General features: G+C 35.8%; 1 protein-coding gene across 3 annotated transcripts in view; it reads right to left on the bottom strand.

Moving 5' to 3' along the window:
- LOC106095261 (putative polypeptide N-acetylgalactosaminyltransferase 9) overlaps positions 1 to 23,819 on the bottom strand; it is a 315,857-nt gene that overhangs the window by 156,205 nt on the left and 135,833 nt on the right. For all 3 annotated transcript variants that reach the window (XM_059369150.1, XM_059369149.1, XM_059369148.1), the window contains one exon: positions 10,371 to 12,081. In XM_059369150.1, coding sequence (XP_059225133.1) covers positions 10,371 to 10,935 — 565 coding nt within the window. In that variant the 5' untranslated portion in view covers positions 10,936 to 12,081. The remainder of the gene's footprint in view (positions 1 to 10,370; positions 12,082 to 23,819) is intronic.

Genomic DNA, 23,819 nt, shown 5'->3' with positions numbered 1-23,819 from the left:
AAAATATTATGTCATGAAATTTATGTGAGAACACACATCAAATATGTATGACACTAAATTAGGAATCATAAAAGGATAAATGACACAACACAAAACTTAATGCTGCAGAGGGAGAAAGAAAACTTCAATTAAGGCAATTCCCCAAAACCAAAATTTTATGCCCAATAGACGGAAGTTGGAAAATATTTTAAACAAACAAAATTTTTTAAATGGAGTTAAAGTCTGTCGAAATATTTTGCCAAATTTTTATATTTTTAAAAAATTTCTTTTTATATACAGGAAACAGAAAAAAAATATTTTTAGGAAATTATTTTCTTATTTTTAAGAAATTATTTTCTTAATTTTAGGAAATTTTTGTTTTATTTTTTTGGGAATATATGTCAAAAATTTCTATGTATAGACGAGTTTCTTAAAAAATCTTAGCTGTAGGAAAATTTGAATTTTTCCTATATATTAAAATATAGGAAATAAAAAAAAATTTTTAAGAATTACTTTTTTTAATTTTAGGAAATTATTGTTTTTAGGAAAATAAGGCAAAATGTTCTATGTATAGACAAGTCAAAAGTTTTTGGCTATAGAAAAATTTTAATTTTTGTATATATTAAAATATAGAAAATTAAAAAATAATTTTTTTTTTAGTAAATCATTTTTTTATTTTAAAGAAATTTTTTTCTTTTTTAAAAAAAAAATCTTATTTTTAAGAAATTTTTTTCTTATTTTTAAGAAATTTGTTTTTTACTTTTAGGAATTTTTTTTGTTTTTAGGAAAATATGACAAATTGTTTTATGTATAGACAAGTATCTCAAAGTATTTAGTTATAGGGAAATTTTAATTTTTCCTATATATAAAAATCTAGGAAATTAAAAAAAATATTTTTAGTAAATTTTTTCTTATTTTTAGGAAATTATTTTCTTACTTCTAGGAAATTTTTGTTTTATTTTTAGGAAAATATGGCAAAATTTTCTACGTATAGGCAAGTTTCTCAAAAGTTCTTGCCTATACGTGGCGCCAGAAGAGGTTGTCACTGCTATGCATTCGTCGGAGTTTATTAGGGAAATTGTGTCTGAGCCGAAAATCCTTAGGGCGATAAGAAGTTTCTACTCCTTTAAGTCGCCAGGCCCTGGTGGTGCAACACGGGTTGAATTACAAGCAGTGTCTGATAGACTGGTTTTTTGGCTTAGGGAGATATACTCTGCTTGTATCAGCATGTCATATATATCTGTGGGATGGAGGAACACAAAGGTCATTTTAATTCCGTAAGCAGGAAAACCTTACGACACCAAGGCGAAAGATTTTCGTCCTACCAGTCTGTCATCCTTTATGCTGAAGACTCTTGAAAGGTTGATAGAAACATATCTTAGGGCAAAGATCCTTGGAGATCGCCTTTCGCGGGTGCAGCATGCATATAGTAAAGGCAAATCCACTGAAACAGCCCTTCACGACCAAATCGGCTACATAAAGGGTTCTCTGGCTGTCAGTGAATACACAATGGTAGCATTTCTCGACATTGAAGGTGCCTTCAATAATGTAAAACCGATGTCGGTCATGAAGGAGTGGGAGTTTCTAGGCATTAACTCCACCGTAAGAAAGTTTATCTTATCTAACTTACTAAAAGATGCATTACGGCAGGCTTGGGATCTGTGGGTCAGCAGAGTAACATCTCAAGGAGGTGCACTGTCTTCTCAACTTTGGAATATAGCCATTAACAATAAATTATTGTCTCTGGAAGAAAAGGGGGTAAAAGTGGTCGCGTATGCTGATGACGTGGCGATTGCGGTTGGGAGAAAGTTTCCCACAACTCTAAGAGATATACTTCAGAAAGCTCTTCGTGCAACAACGAAGTGGTCTACCGAAAGTGGTCTAGGTATAAATCCGTGCAAGACAGAAGTAGTTCTTTTCATCAGTAGATACAAGTTGCATACAGTGGAACTTGTCTCCTTGGGAGGAGAGAACGTTCGATTTACAGAAAGCACAAAATACAAAATACAAATACAAAAGGCAACTCTTAGACCACACATCATGCATTGGGTATATATTGCAGTTGTCAGACCTATAATGCTATATGGTGTTGTGGTCTGGTGGACGGCGCTTCAAAAATCCACCCACTGCTCAATACTTAACCAGATGCAAAGAATGGCTTGTTTGGGCATCACAGCCGCACTGAGAACGATACCATCTGATGTACTGAATTTAATGCTACATCTAATGCCTTTGGACATTGAGGCTAGACAAATTGCTGCGACAACTGTCATGAGGTAAAGGGAGCTTTCTCATTTGTCATGTGCGGACACTGTTATCCTTGATACAATATCCGATGTTCCAGGCAGTGTGGAGTAAACCCTACCTGCTTTTTGATAAAAAAAATACTGTACCACTATTCCTGATAGAACTGATTGGAACTACGATACCCCTGGTATTAGAAGTTACATAGACTTCTATACGGATGGTTCCAAACTAAACGACCAGGTGGGCTTTGGGGTGTACTCTAGAGATCTAGAACTGGTCATTTAGAAAAGATTACCCAACCACTGCAGTGTGTATCAATCGGAGAATTTTTCAAATTAAGGAAGTGATGGAATGGCTAAGATATAAAGTCATAACGACGATTGGGATAAATATCTTCTCATACAGTCAGGCAGACATTATATTCCTGGAGGACGTATTTCTCAAGGAGATGACTGAACCGTTCAAAATTCACCTGCTCTGGGTGCCGGTTCACACAGATATCCCAAGGAATTGTAAAGCGGACGAGCTTGCGAGACTAGGAACTACCCTACACATTCCAGGGATACTGGAATCTATGCGCTAAGTTTCCAGGACCAGGACCGAAGGACAACGAATGATAGATGGTCACAAAGAGGGGACTTTTAGCATTCCAAACTAAGTGGCTTAATCTAGACATGAAAAGGGTTACCGCTTGGCTGTCACTGGCTAAAACAGACGTCTCATTCATGCTAGAACAGACAGTCATTGTGTCCGTCATGACAGGTCACTGTCTAATCGGGAAAAAAAAGCTGAAAGTTGCCAGCAATGACTTTTGCAGAAGCTGTGAGAACATCGAAGAAAAAGAGACTATAGAACATCTGCTATGTATGTGTCCCGCACTAGCAGTCATAAGGAATTCCACTCATTTCTTTGAGAACCTGTCTGATTTAGCGGATGGGAACATTATTATTATTTATTAATAGATTGATTAAGAAATACAAAATAATACATGCATGTATATAATATTGATTCTTAAGCATACAATCTATATATGGCTTAGCACATATGCTGCTTGCCATGTTAAAATATTTAATCATTTATATAATTTTCAAACATCAAAACAGTTTATTATTAATTTTCTATATTTGATACAGCTTTCTAAATAAGAGTACAGAGAGGTAAGATTCGTGCCATTTAGTATGTTTAATGTTTCATTTTCTTCGAGACTTATTTTGTTAAAATAAAGTTTCCTAAATTCTTTCAAAATAGGACATTTTCCAATAAAATGTAAAGTATTTTCAGGTTCATCTGTGTTACAGATAGAACATATGCCAGTAGTGTTACTTCGAAATGCCCTGGAATTCAGATCAAGCAATCCACCTCTGGCTTTAATGATCAAGCTGGTAGCACGAGCAGAAAGATTCTCTGTCAGTGTTGGGATCATATTATAATCAAGATATGGGTAGAGATCGTGAAACTGAGAATTTCTGGCTGCCGATTCAAAACTATATCGTTCCTTTACATTCAAGGCATCAATTATTTCCCTCCAATAGGCGCATAAGGGCAATCTATTGTTGGCGGGCAGATAGTTCAAATCCTGACATAATTCCGACCACACTTTTGCCCAGGAAATATTTAGTTTAAGGATTTCCTCTGCTAGAATTCGAGGAAGTCTACTAACTTCTAGTTGAAGTACCCTCTTGATGTAAAGAAAATGAGTTTTAAGGGTGGAGGAGTATAAGGAGTATAGTCCGGATTCTAGATACAACATATAATTAGGTGTGTTGTTAGGTAAGTAAAACATCTTTTTAATGAAAAAACGAAACAACTTTTCAACATCATCATATTTTTCGTAACCCCATACTTGAGCAGCATAACACATGATAGACTTTGAACAAGAGTCAAATATTTTTAATTTATTATCGTGAGAGATTCTTGGGTTATTTATATATTTCGACCACGTGGAGTTAATAGCAATTTTCGATGCCGATAATTTGTTCTTTAAATGGTCTTTGAAAGACAAATTGTACGCGATTTCCACACCGAGATAAGTATATCTGTTAACTATTTCTATATCTTCATCGTTGTAGCGGAAACGAAGACCGGACGATATCCTAGTACTCTTTCTAAAAACCATAACTTTCGACTTAGTAAGGTTTACTTTTAAGCTCCATGTACTGCAATATTCCTGCAAAGTGTCAATCATAATCTGTAAATCTTTAGGTGTATCAGACAAGATCACAATATCGTCGGCATAGAGTAGTATCTTCACGTGTGTGTTCGCGATATTTATTCCTCCAGTTAGAGCATCGGGTAAGTCATTTAAATATAGTGAAAAAAGAACTGGGCTAAGAATACATCCCTGTTTCACTCCCGACTCTACAGGAAAATATTCCGAGTATGTATTTCCATCCCATACTCTGCTTTTAGTATTCTTGTACAGTAATGTCACTATCGATACAATTTTCGTTGAAAGTCCTAAAGATGAGAGTTTGTAGAACAGACTGTTTCTTGGGATAAGATCAAAAGCCGCGGAAAAATCAACAAAAAAGGCATAAGTGGTCTTACCTTTAGCCTGGTTCAACTTCACAATGCTAACTAAATTGAAAATGTTGTCAATCGTAGAATAATCCTTTCTGAAGCCAGCCTGAAATTCATTCAAAATACTATTCATTGACAACCAATTCGTTATCCTATTCAAAAGAATAGAGTTGAAAATTTTACAAACCGAGTCAATAAGCGATAAGCCTCTGTAGTTGCTTGGTACGTTTACATCCCCTTTTTTGTGTAATGGAATCAGAATGGATTCAGTGAATGTGATTGGTATGTCTCCCTTAAGGAAGATTTGATTGAAAACGTATAACAGTTTTTGAAGGAAACATCTGGGAGCATGTCTGTAGAACTCATAAGGGATACCATCCTGCCCTGGGGACTTATTCGGTTTCAACTTCCTTATAACATTATATAATTCATAATATTCAATAGGGGAATCTAAGAACGGGTCTACGAAAAACGGCATGCACCAACTAATTTCCTGGGATTGACCAGACTTATCCAAAAGCGAGCTGAAATATCGTTTGAACTCATTTGCATCAATGTTTCCTTTCATGCTGTTCGAACTGGTACTTAATGATTTAGATAGTTCCCACCATTCCTTGCTACACTTTACTTCGTCTAACCTCATCAAGTTGTTGTTAAAATATTCCAACTTCTTTTCACTACACAGCCTTCGAAAACTTTTCCTTGATGAGTAATAGAGCCTCCTATTGTTCTCCGTATTCATTCTTTTGTACAATTTTAGCCTTCTGTACATAACAGACCGTGCACGGAAGCAAGACCAATCAAACCATCTTTGCCTAGGTTCAAAAAATTTTCTATTCCTCCTGTGGATATGAGCCTGTCTAATTGCCCGGGAAATGCTCTCGACCATAACATCAACAGGTAAACTATTCATTTGACCTAGATCAAGTAGCATGGAATTAAGTTTTCGTACATACTGTGCTTTATATATTCCTTTCCAATAAAGACGGTGTTGAAAGTTGTTATCGCCTCCACTGCCCATTAGCCTAGGAATTCTGATTTGAAGGCACAAAGGCATGTGGTCAGAATATGGTTTAGGGGGAATCACAAGTTTCTCGACATAATGAATGAAAGTAGTGGAACAGATACAGTAATCAATAACAGAGTTACCCATTACACCGCAGAAACTGTATTCTCCCTCAACGTCGCCATCTATCCTACCATTTAATATAATACCGCCAATGTTCTCAACAATGTTCAATAGTTGTTTCCCACGAGAGTTTGTAGTTATATCTTTGGACTTTCTAACGGAATTAATATGAGAAATACCACGAATCATGTTGTTGTCTAAAATCTGGACGTTGCCAATTCTGGCATTCATATCTCCCATTAGGCAAAAGTTTGTTGGGCCAAGATCCAATAAAAAGGAGTCAAATTTTTCAGCCTCATGCTTCCAGCTAGTACAGTTTATGTAGATGGGAATTAAATAGACTGTGTTACCGCAAATATTTAAAGATAGAAATGGATAAGAGTATGACGTTATAAAGTTAGCTTTGAGTGAGATTTTTAACTCTTTTTTGAATCCATAGAGGCCTCCTCCACTTGCTCTACCAAATCTATTCATTTTAATTGCGTCCACCCAGTGTAGGTAGTAGTTTTTGAGGTATGACGAAAAGTTTGATCGTTTATTTGCAGTTACATGTGTTTCAAATAAAAGGAAAACATCAAAATTATTTAAAAAAGTTACAAAATTACCAGAATTGAGACAACTTTGTAGATTTGAAACATTATAAGATAGTATATGGCACGAATCAAACTGCTATTGTGTGAAAGAACCTGAGCTTACATTACTTGAATTAACTGGTTTTTGACAGTGAACTTCAAAAGAACAATCTGTATCTGCTAGAATATTGTTGAGATAATCTGCCTCACGTTGAGAAGGTGCAAGTATTTTACCATCTCCCCAAGTGTATCTTATGTCGTCAACGAAAATACAGAATTCACCTAGACGAACTTTTATATTGTTTTTGCTACTGGATAGTACTTTAGACAGTTTTCTTAGATTGTATCTATTCATCTGTTCAACGGCAGTATAATCTTTTTGTATATATATAGATTTTCCATTTAGTTTTGTCCTTGAATCGATTACACGCTGCGCTTGTCCATAAGTATCAAGAGAGAAGATAAAGGATTTGCCAGACGATAACATTCTTGTTTTCACGATATCAACTTCCATTTTCAAATCATCTTTACATATTTTTTCAAATCTCTTCTTAGCTGATAAGGTGCTTTTACACGAAAGCCCACTCACCACAACATTTGCCGACCTGCTTCGTCTATCTATTTGTTCAATTCGGTTCGTAAGCTTCTCTACCTCGATTTTCAACTTAGAGTTTTCAACTTTCAAGTCTTCCACTTCTTGCTTAATTGCAGCCACATCCTCCTTCTTGGCAACGTCCTTCAATTTGTCGTCCAACATATCCCCCAGCTTGCTCCATGAGAAAACATCTTTGTGGTCAGAATTCATGCTTTGGCACGGCGAAAATTTTTTCGGTGTATGATTTGCCTGATCTGGTGATGTTGATAATAACGTGCGCTTACTATTCATCTGGCAACACAGTACAACATATGATCGACGATAACGATAAAATACTTCAGCTGGCACTTGTTATCGATTAACAGCCTTTCGACAAGTATGATAGAATAGTACAGCTGATGTTTACCTTTTGCCTTGTCTGTGTTAGTGAAGAAGAACTCACATTCCAATGAAGAAATAATTTTTTTTTCGCGATAAAAATTAATAGAATGTGTAAAATCTTTACATCACAGGCAACCTCCAAGCCGCCTTCGTCAGTGGGTGTTCAGCAGGCGCTGCTGTATACTTTAAGAACTTTTTTGGTGTACGAACGGATGTATTTAAGTTTTTAATTATCAAAGTTTGGAGCACGGAACAAAAGGCAGCTGTATGTGTAATTTTAATTATGAATGGGAACATTCGCGAGTTATTAGGCTTTTTACAGCGATCTGGATGGTTCAACTACAGGCAAAATTTCAGCCAAATCGGACAAAAATTCCGGCTTCAAGGAGTTCAAGAAGTCAAATCGAGAGATCTGTTTATATGGGAGCTATATCACGTTATAGACCGATTCGGACCGTACTTGGCACAGTTGATGGAAGTCGTAACAGAACACTTTATACCCAATTTTAATGAAATCGGACAAAAATTGGGTTTTCCAGGGGCTCAATAGTCAAATCTGGAGATAGGTTTAAATGGGAGCTACATCAGGTTACATACCCATTTGGACCGTACTTGGCACGGTTGTTTGAAGTCATAACAAAACACTACTTGCAAAATTTTAGCCAAATCGGGAAAAAATTGGGTTTTCCAGGGGCTCAATAGTCAAATCCGGAGATTGGTTTTTATGGGAGCTATATCAGGTTATAAACCGATTTGGACCGTACTTGTGCAAAATTTTATAGAAATCGGACAAAAATTGAGGCTTGTAAGGGCTCAAGAAGTCAAGTCTGGAGATCGGTTTATATGGGAGCTATATCTAGATCTGAACCGATATGACCCATTTGCAATCCCCAACGACCTACATCAATATTAAAAATCCGTGCAAAATTTCAAGCAGCTAGCTTTACGCGTTCGACCGCTATCGTGATTTCGACAGAAGGACGAAAGGACGAACATGGCTAGATTGACTCAGAGCTTCGAGACGATCATATGTGGTCTTAGACGAATATTTCGCAGTATTACAAACGGAGTGACTAAATTAGTATACCTTCATCCTATGTTGGTGGGTCATTTCAATTTCAATTTCTTATTTTCACAAAATTTTTCTAAAATTTCTAATTTTTATGAATTTTTTTTTTATATTTGGGAAATTTATTCAAAATTTGTATACCCACCACCGAAGGATGGGGGTATATTCATTTTGTCGAATGAATATACCCCCATCCATTTCCGACCCTATCCATTTCCGAAGTATCCATTTCCGACCCTATAAAATATATGTGTTTTTGATCGTCGTAAAAATCTAAGACGATCTAATCATGTCCGTCTGTCTGTTCATATCACGCTACAGTCTTTAAAAATAGAGATATGATATGAAATTTTGCACAGATTCTTTTTTTGTCCATAGACAGGTTAAGTTCGAAGATAAGCAATATCGGGCTAAATCTTGATTTAGCCCCATATAGACCGATCCGAGGATCTATAATCTTCGACCCATAAAAACAACATTTATGATCCGATTTTGCTGAAATTTGGGACAGTGAGTTATGTTAGGCCACTCGACATGCTTCTTCAATTTGGCCCCGATCGATCCAGATTTGGCTATAACTGCCATATAGACCGATCTTTCGATAAAAGACGCATTTATTGTCTGATTTCGAAGAAATTTGGAACAGGAAGTTGTGTTAGGCCCTTCAACATTCTTTTTCAATTTGGCCAAGATCGGTGCAAATTTGGATATTGCTGCCGTATAGGCCAATTTCTCGATTTAAGGTTTTTTGCTCATAAAAGACGCATTTATTGTCCGATGTCGCCGAAATTTAACAAATTTATTTATTTTTAAAAAATGTATTTAAAATTTCTTATCTTTGGGTAATTACGGCAAAATTTCTTATCAAACCAAAATTTATTATTTTCAAAAAATTCAGCCAATATTTTCCATTTTCAGGAAATTTCAATTAAAATTTATTATTGTTGGGGGAATTTTCTGAAAAGTTTCTCAGAAATATTTTGTCGAAATATCGCATTTTCGGTAATTTTTCGAAATATTTTACCGTTTTGAAATTTTGTTAAAACTTTTTATATTTAGGAAATTATGGGATTTTTTTTTATGCAATATTGTTGCAATTTGTAGTTTTTAAGGAATTTTGTCCAAATTTTTGATTTTTGAGAATTTTAGCCAAAGTTTTTAATATCTTAAGAATTAGAATATCTTAATTTTAAGAAATTTAGTTAACATTTCTTAAATTAAAGAAATTTAGTTAAAATTTCTTAATTTTAAGAAATTTTAGTTAAAATTTCGTAATTTTAAGAAATTTAGTTAAAACTTCTTAATTTTAAGAAATTAAGTTTAAATTTCTTAATTTTAAGAAATATTGGTAAAATTTCTTCATTTTAAGAAATTTAGTTCAAATTTCTTAATTTTAAGACGGTTAGTTAAATTTCTTATTTTTTAAGAAATTTAGTTAAAATTTCTCAATATGAAGAAATTTTGTAAAAATTTATAATTTTAAGATATTAAGTTAAAATTTCTTAATATTAGGAAATGTAGTAAAAAATTTGTATTTTTTAAAAATTTTATCACAATTATTTTATTTTTAAATTTAGTAAATATTTTTATGTTTAAGATTTTATGTCAACTTTTCTTATTTTTTAATTTTTCAAGTTTCGTTTTTTTCCCCCTTCTGTTCTTCCTTTTCTATGGCTTTCAATTGTATTGCCCTCTTTTTTTAATCCCATTAAAGCCACAAACTACGGTTCATTTTACCACCTCTTTTCCTTCCTTCCCCCCCACCCCCACCCCAAAACAAAATATATATTTTTGACCTCTCCATGACAGTCATGATAGTCATCTTTGACAAAAAAAAAATATCATCAAATTATTTTAACGAGTTGTTGACTCACTCACCATCATCCATGGGTGGCATTTTATTGCTTCCGTCTGCCTTTTTGCCAGCCAACAATTTGCCACGATACACCTTGTCGTTGTTGGGATGCTGCACGACCACATTGTTCAAGATGGACTCATCGCCCTCGTTAATATCGCCATCAACATCGTTATCATCTGCCGCCGCACCATCCTCGGCATGGTGGCCGGCCATCACATTGCCATTATTGTTGTTGGGCTCATCCGGTTGGGCTAGGGGCACATCGGCGGCAACACCTTCGACTTCGTCATCACCAACGACGCCACCGCCAGGATTATTGCCCACCCCAAATCCTCCACCGGCTTCGAAAACTCCAATTTGTTGGTTGTCCAAAGCAGAACCGGCACCATTGCCAGCACCGCCCGCACCAGCAGCATTGCCGGCGAATCCTTTCCATGGCAGTGACATGCTATTCCATTTATTGGAAGCCGAATCGCGTCGCGCATCATCGGTGTAGATAAAGAAAGCGACGAAAAACCAAATGGCCATCAAAATGGCAATTATTTTCACAATTGAAGTGGAACGTCGCCGCCATATAAACGCCATTTTGCCGTTTTGTCAAAGTTGTTTGTTTCAGTTTCCTTTTGCCCGGGATTAGAATTCACACCGAGGATTTGTGGCCCAATGTGCTGTTTGGGGCGGGGGTGAGTGGGTTGTGGGAGGACAATAGGTGGCAATTAAGCCGGTTTTCCTCTGTGACACTTGTATTCTACTGCTGGGGCTTTTGTTAATTAAACGTTGCGGAGAGGACGTTGGTTTTTTTTCTGGCTTTTGTTGTTGTACTAATTTGAGCACTAGGAATTATGTTTTGTGATATCGAGTTTGTGTCATTGCTTGGTGCGTGTTTGAGTGTAGTTTGATTACATTTGGCAGCCTTAATTGCAGAAGGGTTTATTGTGGACTTGGAACATGTTGCAGCCTTTTTTCTCCGCTGTTTGCCACGAAAATCTTTTGTCCAGTTCAAAAAGGAAATGTCCTGTTTCTAACTTTCTTGGGTGTTTTTGCATTTGAAAAATTGCTGTTGTTGGCTATGGCCCGCTACATCATCTTCCTGCGACTTCCGTTTCCTTGTGCCTTGAACTGAATTACGATATGGTTTTGTTTGTTTGTTTTTTTTGTGCTCTTCTTGCTTTGTGCTGTTGTTTTTTTCTTCTTTTTGTCTTTGCTGAATTATTTTTATGTTTTTGTGCGCCTTTAAATACTTTGGGGGTTCGGTACTAGGCTGAGGTTACCCTGCAATTGTTTCTCATTGCCTTGGTTCGTGCCTTGTCTCCTTTAAATGTCCTTTTGATTATGCCGGGCCCTGTGTGCCTTTTCACTGTACTCCTATGATGGTTTGTGCAATTCATTCAGTTGTTGGCTGTTTTTTTCTTCTCATCCATTTCAGTTGCTTTAAAGTGGCCCCCTTGTCCGATGACTTTTGGGGTTTGCTATGCCGCTTATCGCCCGTATATTTTTGTATTTTCCCTCCTCTGGTGCTCTTCTCTTTTACTTTTTCGAGTCTCTCCTTAATTGTTTTAGCTTGTAATTGTTTTGGGTCATTTGCTTAAATACTCTCGAGTGTGACTTGGCGATACAAAACGTGGGAGCTTAACTCGAGTATCTAAATTTTACACAGCCATGGGGGATGTGAAGTGAAGTGTGAGAGACTTTTAATTTTATCGCTTTCTATTCGGGTTTCTCCAGCATACTCTGTAAATGAAAATGAAAGCAAATACAGGAAATTAAAGGGATTGCAATAGCAAAGGTTAAGGTTAACAAAGCAAAAAACAAGAAGAAGACTAATTTGAATAAATTTTAAATTTTAAATCTTAAATTTGTATTTGACAAACAAAATGTTGTCTATGGGCGTTGGTCCTTGGGGGAAACTTCTAACACTCTATTCATATTTGGTTTCAAAAACTTTTCGAGTAACTTTTCAATGTATTCTCTTCTACTTCTAAGAAGTAGAATTCTTGCAAAAGGGACTAAACGGTCCTGGAGATGGGATACAACTGGGCTGGGTAGGGGTCTGAACGGTTTTGAGGATGATTTGGCGATTCAAGAAGCCATATTTTCTCGTAGAGAACTGAAAGATAGACGACTTGTCATTAAAGGCCAACATTATTTAAATATAATACATTTCCACGTTATGCGCTACATTTATTCGGCCTCCTTCATACAATCGGACAATATTTTTAGACTTTCATACAGCTCTTAAAAAATCTCTCTATATAATACATTACATAAAATTTTTTATTTCTAGAAAATCAAAAATTATGCCAAGTTTTAATTTGCAGAAAATATTTTGCAAAATTTTTATTTCCCAAAAAATTTGGTCAATATTGTATTGTCTTAAAAAATTTGATTTCTATACAAAATTGTGCTAAAATGTTATAAGTATATGGGGAAAATTTGCTAAAGATTTATTTCTATAAACAATTTTGTCACAATTTTAAGACCATAAACATTATTATCATTTTGTTTCTAAAGATTTTTTTTCTGTTAAAAATGATGTCATTGTACGGAAATTTTTTCAAAATCTTTTTTGTAGAATTAAAAAATTGACAAAATTTTTTATAACAAAAAAATCGTTGTTGTTGTTTTTTAAGGGTAATTTTACAGAAATTTTACTGAATTCTTTTATTTTTAGGAAAGTTTGGTCTACATTTTTTCTACAATATAAAAGATTTTGTCAATATTGTATATTGCATACATTTTTACAAAAAATATAAAATAAATAATAAATTTTAATTTTATAAAATTGAAAAAAAAAAGAATTGTGGAAAAAATATGAGAATAAAGTTTTAACATAATTTTCTGCAGAACTTAACTTTTGACAGTACTTTAAAAAAAAAAAATACAATTTTGAAAATTATTTTTATAAAAATAAAAAATTTATGGATTTTTTTAAAAAATTAAATTTTACAATTTTTGTTATACAAAAATAAAATTTTACAAATATTTTATTAAAATAAAATTCTAAAAAATTTTTTACTAAAAATTAAATTTTACAAAAATTTTATATAAAAATAAAATTTTACAAATTTTTTTAATAAAAATAAAATTTTACAAAATTTTTTTATAAAATAAAATTTTACAAATTTTTGTAATAATTTAATAATAAATTTACAAAATTTTAAAAAAATTTGTATGAAAATAAAATTTTTAATATATTTTTTTACACATAACACATTTTGAAAAATTTTCTAAAAACATGTTGTTTCCCCACCAACGGATATGAAAGGATTTTAAAGGTAGACTAAGAATCTGATATTTATTCTTTGGCATCTGAGGCGCCTCCCCACCCCCTAATACCCTTCAACATATTTATCAATTGGGACAATATGGTTATCAAGTAAAAGGTATTTGGACGTTGAGTACACATCTGTGATAAAAATTTGTTCCAAGGTGTCTACGGGGCCTCCCCAACCCAAAAAGCTCCCAAAACGGGCATGAATATCCAACGTCGCAAAATGGGTATAACATGAATAGTCTTTGAGAGTTGACTACGAATTTGGTATAAACATTTGGGACAGAGTCTGAGACTGGGCCACCCACTTAATACCCTTCAATAGGACATGTACTTCGAGCGGGATAATATATGAATTAAAAGAAAGGTATATGTCCGTATAGTTCGAATCTTATGTTGATATAAAGATTCAATAATCTGGTTCACGTCCAGGCGTCCTGCCGCCTTTTTGTCTTTTGGGTTTTAGCGTCGGGGGGAGCCAATAAAAACACCACCTAACTGCCAAGTAGGACGATCGAGAATATTTTGCACTAAAATTAAGGGATGTGTAAGAGGGCAATCCCCGTCCCATTATCCTATCCAAAAAAGGACTTAAAAATAAAATAAGACGGCCGATAAGGATGAAAAGGACACCAATAAAAGGTCTTTGGTAGTAGAGTACATTGTTTACCCTAAAATTGGGATGGACACAGGAGGACCTACGGATCTTTAAAAATGTGGTATCCCAAGTGGCAGCTTTGGAATATGATTTTGAATGTAGATAACCAAAACAAAAAAGAAAAATAATTTGGGTGGAGACCCGTTACTCTGAATTTCGTGTTAAGGGCTTGAGTGCGTGAGTGGGTGAGTGGGCACCCCACCCTGCATACTCATCAAACTGGACATAATTGTGGATTATGGCAAAAAGGGGCTCAAAATGGGATGATATCTGTTTTATAGCCAAGTGTTACAGGGAAGCCGCACCTCATAAACTCCCTCTAAACCACACATATATACCGACTATAGCAATATGTAGCTTACATATGGTTTTTGGGAGTAGAGTATGAATCTGATATCCACTTTGGGGGCAAAGGGTTTGGCAACTTCAATCCGCCACCAAAACCAAGAGAATGAAGTAGAACTAACACCCAAACTTTGATGGGCGGACCCTCTCCTTACCCAATTAAAAAAACGACAGATATCGGAGATGTTTGGGGCGATTTAAGCGAAATTTAGTTTGTTTATAAGAACTCAGAAACAGAAATTTGGTATCCTTATTTAGGTTGGGATATCCAGGGAGAACGCGCCACCTCCAAAACCCACCAAATGGAGATATAAACCATTAATGGTAATGTAGGGTTTAATTGAAGGTATTTGAGATTAGAGCATGACTCTGATATATGGGCGTCCACCTCACCCCCAAAAAAATACCCCCATACAGGATATATTTACCGACCCAAGCAATATAAGGCTCAAATGAAAGGTATTTAGGAGTAGAGCACAAAAATGATATCCACATTGGGGCGAAATATCTGAAAGTCCGTACCAGCACCCCAAAACAGGACTTATTTACTGACCGTTTCAGTAAAAGGCTAAGATAGAGAGAGAGTGTGAAAGAAGGCACAGCGGAGCGGGCCCTGTCCAGCTATTTGTGTATATAAGAATTTTATAAGCCATTTCTGTTGTATATTTTTTTTTGCCTCATTATTAGCTTGCCATCAATTACTTTAAATTGTATTACATTTTATGCTAACTCCATGAATTATGCACACGAAAAAGTTGCTATATGCCAAAAACATATAAAAATTTCCAAATGCCAAATCAGATTTGTATTCAAATGAAAAAAAAAAATAAATTGCAAACAAAGGTAGGGTTAGATGCGTGAATGAATTTTCAAAGAGTAGCATGGGGCAAAGAATGGTAACAACCAGTTTTTTTATAAAATGTGTCTAAAATTTTAAAGGAATTTTTAAAAATATGATTCTAAAAGTTGGGGTAGAGAATGTGGCAGTCTGGCAAGGGTAGGGAATGTGGCAGTCCGTTTTAGTTGTTGATAATGTCTGGTCCATTGTGGTAACACAACAGCTTAAACCAAATCCCCAGACAAGACTGAAACCTCGAATCCTCTGTAATGGTGAACGGCTACAGGGACGACTTTTAATGCCTTTTAAGCATGTCTTAAAGTGTTACCTGATTTATTGCTGTATAGCCTACATCATGCACACTATGCTTTGGTAAAGCCATAGTTATTCCCTTCAAAGTTGACGCACTATAATATTGGGTTGCCCAAAAAGTAATTGCGGATTTTTCATATAGTCGGCGTTGACAAATTTTTTCACAGCTTGTGGCTCTGTAATTGTATTCTTTCTTCTGTCAGTTATCAGCTGTTAGAAAAAAGTGTAAAAAAACGTTTATTTGATTAAAGTTCATTCTAAGTTTTATTAAAAATGCTTTTACTTTCTTTTAAAAAATCCGCAATTACTTTTTGGGCAACCCAATATTTCACTGTAAAACACACTGCTACAACAATAATAACAACTGCTCATATTTGCAAAATGCTTTTTTTCCCTCTTCCCTTTTTTCTATAAAAATTTTAAGTCCTTTTGCATTTTATTTTAAAATATTTTCGCAAATTCATATCATAACTCACATAAAAGCCGTTAATTTTGAAAATGGTCCAAGTGCAGTTATTGTTATTAATACAAAATTGTCCTAATATGATAAACATTTAAACAACCTACTGCGATAAACATTTGTGTATCCTCTTAGTTCAACAAATGGTAACTTGTAGCTCTCTAAGGATTTAATCCACTTTCAAAATTTCCCCTAGTCCTTAAATTTATGCCAAATTCCATTAGAATATTTCATTGAATATGTAAATAAATAAGGAGCAAGCAAAAAAAAAAAATCGAAAATACATGAATCAATCACTGTCATAGGCGTTAACAAATAAATTGTTTTCGAATTTGGAATTTACAAAAACTGACAGCTGAACATTTGCTGTTGACATAATGGTCATAGAGGGAGACAACGCTCTCTCCATATGTCTGCCTAAATTTCTCCAAATAAATTCAAATAGAATGCTACTTGCCATTGACGGCAATAAATGTTAATGAAATAATGCAAAAAAAAAACAAATCAGCATATGAACCAGAAAAAAAAATGGGGAAGCAGAACTTTGAAAATTGTCACTGGCCATTAAAATTGAAATTCAAACTTTCGATTCTTTGCCCTGGCTACAAAGGTAAACTGGGCAATTAACAAAACAAAGCGAAAACACTCAATAATTGAGTCATTCATTTGGAAGAGGGTCTGTGTGTCTGTCTGTCTGGGGGCCTCGACATCTGCTTGAACATAGAACTGAACATGGCAATTAAAGAACTTATTTTTCAAGTTGTTTGTCGGTTTTGCTTTCTGTTGGCTGTCACTTGGCAGATTGATTTGCAAGTTAAATGTCCAGAGGAAATTCTTGGGTAATTTGTTTTACCGTCCCACCAGGCGGACGGGAGGAGGCATAAAATCCCCCATATCTTTGTTGTGGTGCAGATGAGCCATTAGGCCATTTGTTCCCTGTGTAGGCAATCAAGTTGCCAACTGGCAACTCGTTTTTGCTCGTAAAGAAGATGTCTTCCTGAGTTTTAGTTGAAAGTTTTTGTTTTTCTTCATTTGGCCTTATGCCAGTAGAGTTATGCCATCTTAAGAAATGCATTGGAAAGGGACTAAAGCGGACTGAGTAAAAACCTCCAACTCCTAATGACAGTGATTAGTAATTGTGATTTAACAAATAAATTCAACATCAACAACATGCCGCCATCTAACTCTACACCGCACAACTGCGGTAGAAGAACATGTGTTTGCTTTTACTTTTAGCAAATGTTTGCCCGGCTAGACATTCCCCAAGGCGAAGAATGGCAAAAGGCATTTGGAATTGTGAAATATTTGTTTGTTAGTTGCAGATAGATAGACTTGGCAATAAATGTCCTCAGACCCAAAGCGAAACACTCAGAGAGAAAAAACCACACCAATTTTAAAAATCCAAAAAAAAAAAAATTTTAAAAATTTTAAAAAATTTTTCTTTCTGTAAAGCTTTCTATGGAAATAAATATTTGACAAAATTTTCTATGAAAAATTCTATAAACAAAAGAGGTGAACGGGTCACCTCTTTGGGCAATATGGGTAAAAAATTAATGGTATTTAAAAGTAGAGTACAAATCTGACATACAAATTTATTCCATGGTATGAGAGGCCTGAAAGAGACCTCCCCACCCCCTAAAATGCCCCCGCATGGACTTGTTAACAGATTGAGTTAAAATGGACATGACAGTAGAAAACGAATTTGATATTCAATTTTGAGGCTAAGTGTTTGGGGGCAGTGTCACCCCATAAACTCCCCATGAACCAATTACAATTGCGACTCAAATAAATCGAATTTAACAGTAGAGCACGATGCTGTTATTTTTTCAGGGCTAAGTGCGTAGGTGGCCGTACCTTCCTACATACCCCTCAAACTGGACATATTTGTGGTTTTGGAGAAAGTATGAATCTGATATTCCCTTTCGGGGCAAAGGGTTTGGCTACTCCAATCCACCACCAAAACCAAAAGAATGAAGTAGATCTAACATCCAAACTTTAATGGGCGAACATTGCCCTTACTCTATTTTAAAAAACGCCAGATCTCGGAGATAGGTGGGGCGATTTACGCGAAATTTGGGAGTAGAGCACCAATATGATATCCACATTGGGGAACCATTTGAAAGACCATACTAGCACTTCCAAACAGGACTTTCTTCCTGACCGTGCCAATATAATGCTCAGATATAATAAAAGAGTTTAATAAGGGGCAGCGGAGCAAGCCCTGTCCAGGTAGTCTTTCTTCTTTATATATTGGGTTGCCCAAAAAGTAATTGCGGATTTTTTAAAAGAAAGTAAATGCATTTTTAATAAAACTTAGAATGAACTTTAATAAAATATACTTTTTTTACACTGTTTTTCTAAAACAAGCTAAAAGTAACAGCTGATAACTGACAGAAGAAAGAATGCAATTACAGAGTCACAAGCTATGAAAAAAATTGTCAACGCCGACTATATGAAAAATCCGCAATTACTTTTTGGGCAACTCAAAATATAAATGAATTTGTGTTTGTTTGTTTGTCTGTTCCGTATAGACTCAACAACGGCTGAACCGATTTTCAAGAAATTTTCACAGATTGTGCATAATGATCCCGTGGTGAAAATAGGGTACTAAATTTTTGATATCTGAAGGGGGGGCGGACCATCCCCCTTGCCCTAATTTTCAGAAACGCCAGATCTCGGTGATGGGTGGTGCGATTTAAGCGAAATTTTGTGTGCTCTCTTTAAGTAACCTAAAAATAAAAATTTGGTATCTAAATTTCGGATGGGGTACCTAAGGGTGCATCCCCATCCCCAAAATCAACCAAATATATATATAGACCAATCATGACAATATGGGATTCACATGAAACGTATCTGCTATCCAATTGTCGGACCAAGTGTTTGGGGCCCCCCCAACCCCCCAAACACCCCTAAATCGGATATATTTACCGATCTTGGCAATATAGGGCTTTGGGAGTAGAATACGAATCTGATATCCAAAGTGGCATCAAGTTTCTGGGGGTCCATTTCTTCTCCAAAACACCCTCAAATACGACTTATTTACTGACCATGACAATTTGGATCGCAAATAGAAGGTATTTCAGTGAAGAATACTAATTTAGTACTCAAATGTGCGACCAAGTATTTGAGGGAGCCGCCCCTTCCCAATAACACCCAAAAACAGGACAAATTTACGACCATAGCAATATGGGGCTCAAATGAAAGGTCTTTGGGAGTAAAGCACGAATCTGATATCAATATTCGGGAAAAGTGTCTATGGAGCAACCATAACCCCATAACACCACCTTAATAGGACATATTTGCTGACAATTGCAATATGGGGCTCAACCGAATATATTTGCCGTCTATGGAAATATGGGCTCAAATCAAATGTAATTGGGAGTAGACCACATAATCTGAAGTCAACATTCGGGACCAACTGTTTAGGGGACGCCCATTCCTATAAAAATACCACAATAGGTCGAAAGTGGAGCTCGATATTGATAGTTTTTAGGGCCCATACCCCAAATCGGACATTTTTGCAAACATTTACAATAAGGGGTTAAAATGATAGGTACTTGAGATTAGAAAACAAATTTGATATGCAATATGGGGTTCATATAAAAAATGATAGTTGAGAGTAGGGCATGTTGCTGATTTATTTTCAGGGCTAAGTGTTTGAGTGACCACCCCACTCCCCAAAACACACCTAATCGAATATATATACACAGCACAACATCCCACAAAGAGTTCAAATTTACCGACCATGGCAATATGTGGCTCAAATGAAAGGTATTTGAGATTAGAAAACGAACTTGATAAACAATTTGGGGGACAAGTGTTGGGGTGACGCCTTATCCAATAAACTACCCTTAAACCCATTGAAATATGGGGTTTAAATAAATGGTATGGTATATTAGAGTACAGCACGATGCTGATATTTTTTTCAGGGCTAAGAGTCTGGGGGACAACCTCACCTCCGAAAAAACGAAAAACCGCTAAATCGGGCATACGTATTTATCGATCATGGTAATATGGGACTCGCATGAAAGGCATTTGGGAGTAGAGCACGAAATTCATACCCCTTTCAGGACCACCCCCTAATAGCACCAAACCCCACCCTGGGGGCCTTTGCACTTCCAAAATCAACATCAAAATCAAGAATATGAGAATATTATCAAATAAAGTCTTTTAAGAATGGAGTACATCTAACATCTTAGATGACTCTAAAACCGCCGAGCGAATTCACAGACCAATAAACTTAATTAAATTAAACAAGTAAAAGCGTGCTAAGTTCGGCCGGGCCGAATCTTATATACCCTCCACCATGGATCGCATTTGTCGAGTTCTTTTCCCGGCATCTCTTCTTAGGCAAAAAAGGATATAAGAAAAGAGTTGCTCTGCTATTAAAACGATATCAAGATATGGTCCGGTTCGGACCACAATTAAATTATATGTTGGAGACCTGTGTAAAATTTCAGCCAATTCGTATAAGAATTGGGCCCATTGGGGCTCACGAAGTAAAATAGAGAGAACGATTTATATGGGATCTGTATCGGGCTATAGACCGATTCAGACCATAATAAACACGTTTGTTGATGGTCATGAGAGGATCCGTCGTACAAAATTTCAGGCATATCGGATAATAATTGCGACCTCTAGGGGTCAAGAAGTCAAGATCCCAGATCGGTTTATATGGCAGCTATATCAGGTTATGAACCTATTTGAACCTTATTTGACACAATTGTTGAAAGTAAAAATAAAATACGTCATGCTAAATTTCAGCCAAATCGGATAGGAATTGCGCCCTCTAAAAGCTCAAGAAGTCAAATCCCCAGATCTGTTTATATGACAGCTATATCAGGTTATGGACCGATTTCAACCATACTTTACACAATTGTTGGATATCATAACGAAATACTTCGTGCAAAAATTCATTCAAATCGGATAAGAATTGTGCCCTCTAAAGGCTCAAGAAGTCAAGACCCCAGATCGGTTTATATGGCAGCTATATCAGGTTATAGACCGATTTAAAGCATACTTGGCACAGTTATTGGGTATCATAACAAAACACGTCGTGCGAAATTCCATTCCATTCGGATAAGAATTGCGCCCTCTAGAGGCTCAAGAAGTCAAGACCCAAGATCGGTTTATATGGCAGCTATATCAGGTTATGGACCGATTTGAACCATACTTGGCACAGTTATTGAATATAATAAAAAAACACGTCGTGCAAAATTTCATTTCAATCGGATAAGAATTGCACACTCTAGAGGCTCAAGAAGTCAAGACCCAAGATCGGTTTATATGGCAGCTATATCAGGTTATAGACCGATTTGAACCATACTTGGCACAGTTGTTGGATATAATAACAAAACACGTCGTGCAAAATTTCATTCTGATCGGATAAGAATTGCGCACGCTAGAGGCTCAAGAAGTCAAGACCCAAGATCGGTTTATATGGCAGCTATATCAGGTTATGGACCGATTTGAACTATACTTAGCGCAGTTGTTGGATATCATAACAAAACACGTCGTGCAAAATTTCATTCCAATCGGATAAGAATTGCGCACTCTAGAGGCTCAAGAAGTCAAGACCCAAGATCGGTTTATATGGCAGCTATATCAAAACATGGACCGATATGGCCCATTAACAATACCAACCGACCTACACTAATAAGAAGTATTTGTGCAAAATTTCAAGCGGCTAGCTTTACTCCTTCGGAAGTTAGCGTGCTTTCGACAGACAGACGGACGGACGGACGGACGGACAGACGGACGGACGGACGGACGGACAGACGGACGGACATGGCTAGATCGACATAAAATGTCACGACGATCAAGAATATATATACTTTATGGGGTCTCAGACGAATATTTCGAGTAGTTACAAACAGAATGACGAAATTAGTATACCCCCCATCTTATGGTGGAGGATATAAAAACCAAACTCTTAAAATGCAATATTTACACCATTTTCTATATATATCTTTTATAAATAGTTATTTTTTTATTTAATTTTTTTCTTTGATTTTTCCTTGAGTGTTCTCCAAACTACCTGACCATTCACCAACTCACCATTCATTCTATTGCAATTACAAAGATGATGATGGTGATGGCGACAGCGATGACTACGACAGCAATGATGATGGTCATCTTGCTACCGTATTTCATTTGGCCAAGTGGCCGATCTTGCCGCAGCCGCAACCATGGCAGGAAAAAAAAAAAAACAAAAAAAAAAAAAAACCAAAAACAGAACGGCAACGTCTAACTAATAAAAGCCACAGACCTATGACTGACGGAGCTTCATTTGCTGCAAGCAAAGCTTTGGTCCCGCTGGTACAATAATGGTGAGGGTTTTAGATATTCACGGCAGATACCCAGTGCTAGTGCATGCTATTGTTTTGTTTTATGGGAAATTAATGATGGCACCAACAACAACAACAACGAACAAACATAGGGAGTTTGGTGCTAGTGCTGCCACTTGACTAATGTTATGGGCATCCAGATGGCAGTTGAATACGAAATACTACATCCCATCCAATGTTATGCTGGAAATAATGAATTAATGGTCAACAAACTTAATTGCAGTCAAGTGCAAATCAACCAACCGAACAACCGACCACATCCATCCTTTCTACCAACCATTCAACTCTACAATCACCGTCATTACTAATACCAGGGATTTATTTTGCTAGCAAATGGTTAGAGCGACAAGGCATAGGGTTGGCTTACGGCAAAGGAGCAGGAAACAAAGTTTGCTATAAAACTTTATTTTGAAAAACATAAAAAACAAATTAAGCCTTTTTTTCAGGTTCCACTCCATGTGGCATGATTTGAAGTAACAAAAATTATGCAAATTTTTATTGCCTAGCGGTAGAGCACAACACAGCCATAGAAAACTTTAATGGCAGATAATTTTTAACACCATTTGGCTAAGTAAGCCTTGGTGATTCCTGCAAGAAATGCAGGTATACACTTAGATAATACTTTGTAAGTGTCTTCTTCCCCATTAGCCACTAAGGGTAATGAGTAAAGGAGTCGGTGGTGTTGGAAAGTTTTCGATTATGCTTATGAGTCTAATCGCATATAAGAAATTTTTGTGAGAGAGAGATAAAGAGTTCCAGAATGCAGAAATCTACGAGTGAATAGAAAGTTCTCATTGACTCTTAGATTTTGTCAGATTCTTAATTGTTTAAGAAAATAAAAGTTATTTGGAAAATTGTTCTTCCAAATACCTTTCATTCGAGCCTTATATCGCTATAGTTGGTATATATGTTCTGTATGGGGGTATTTTTGGGATTGAGGCGGACCACCATGTATCAGATTCGTGCTCTAGTCTTAAATATTGGGTTGCCCAAAAAGCAATTGCGGATTTTTTAAAAGAAAGTAAATGCATTTTTAATAAAACTTAGAATGAACTTTAATCAAATATACTTTTTTTACACTTTTTTTCTAAAGCAAGCTAAAAGTTACAGCTGATAACTGACAGAAGAAAGAATGCAATTACAGAGTCACAAGCTCTGACAAAATTTGTCAACGCCGACTATATAAAAAATCCGCAATTACTTTTTGGGCAACCCAATACCTTTCATTTGAGCCCCAT

This window comes from Stomoxys calcitrans, chromosome 5 (genome assembly GCF_963082655.1).
Source record: "Stomoxys calcitrans chromosome 5, idStoCalc2.1, whole genome shotgun sequence".
NCBI lineage: Eukaryota > Metazoa > Arthropoda > Insecta > Diptera > Muscidae > Stomoxys > Stomoxys calcitrans.
The sequence above is the reverse complement of the archived record's forward strand: the minus strand, read 5'-3'. Positions and strand labels throughout refer to the sequence as shown.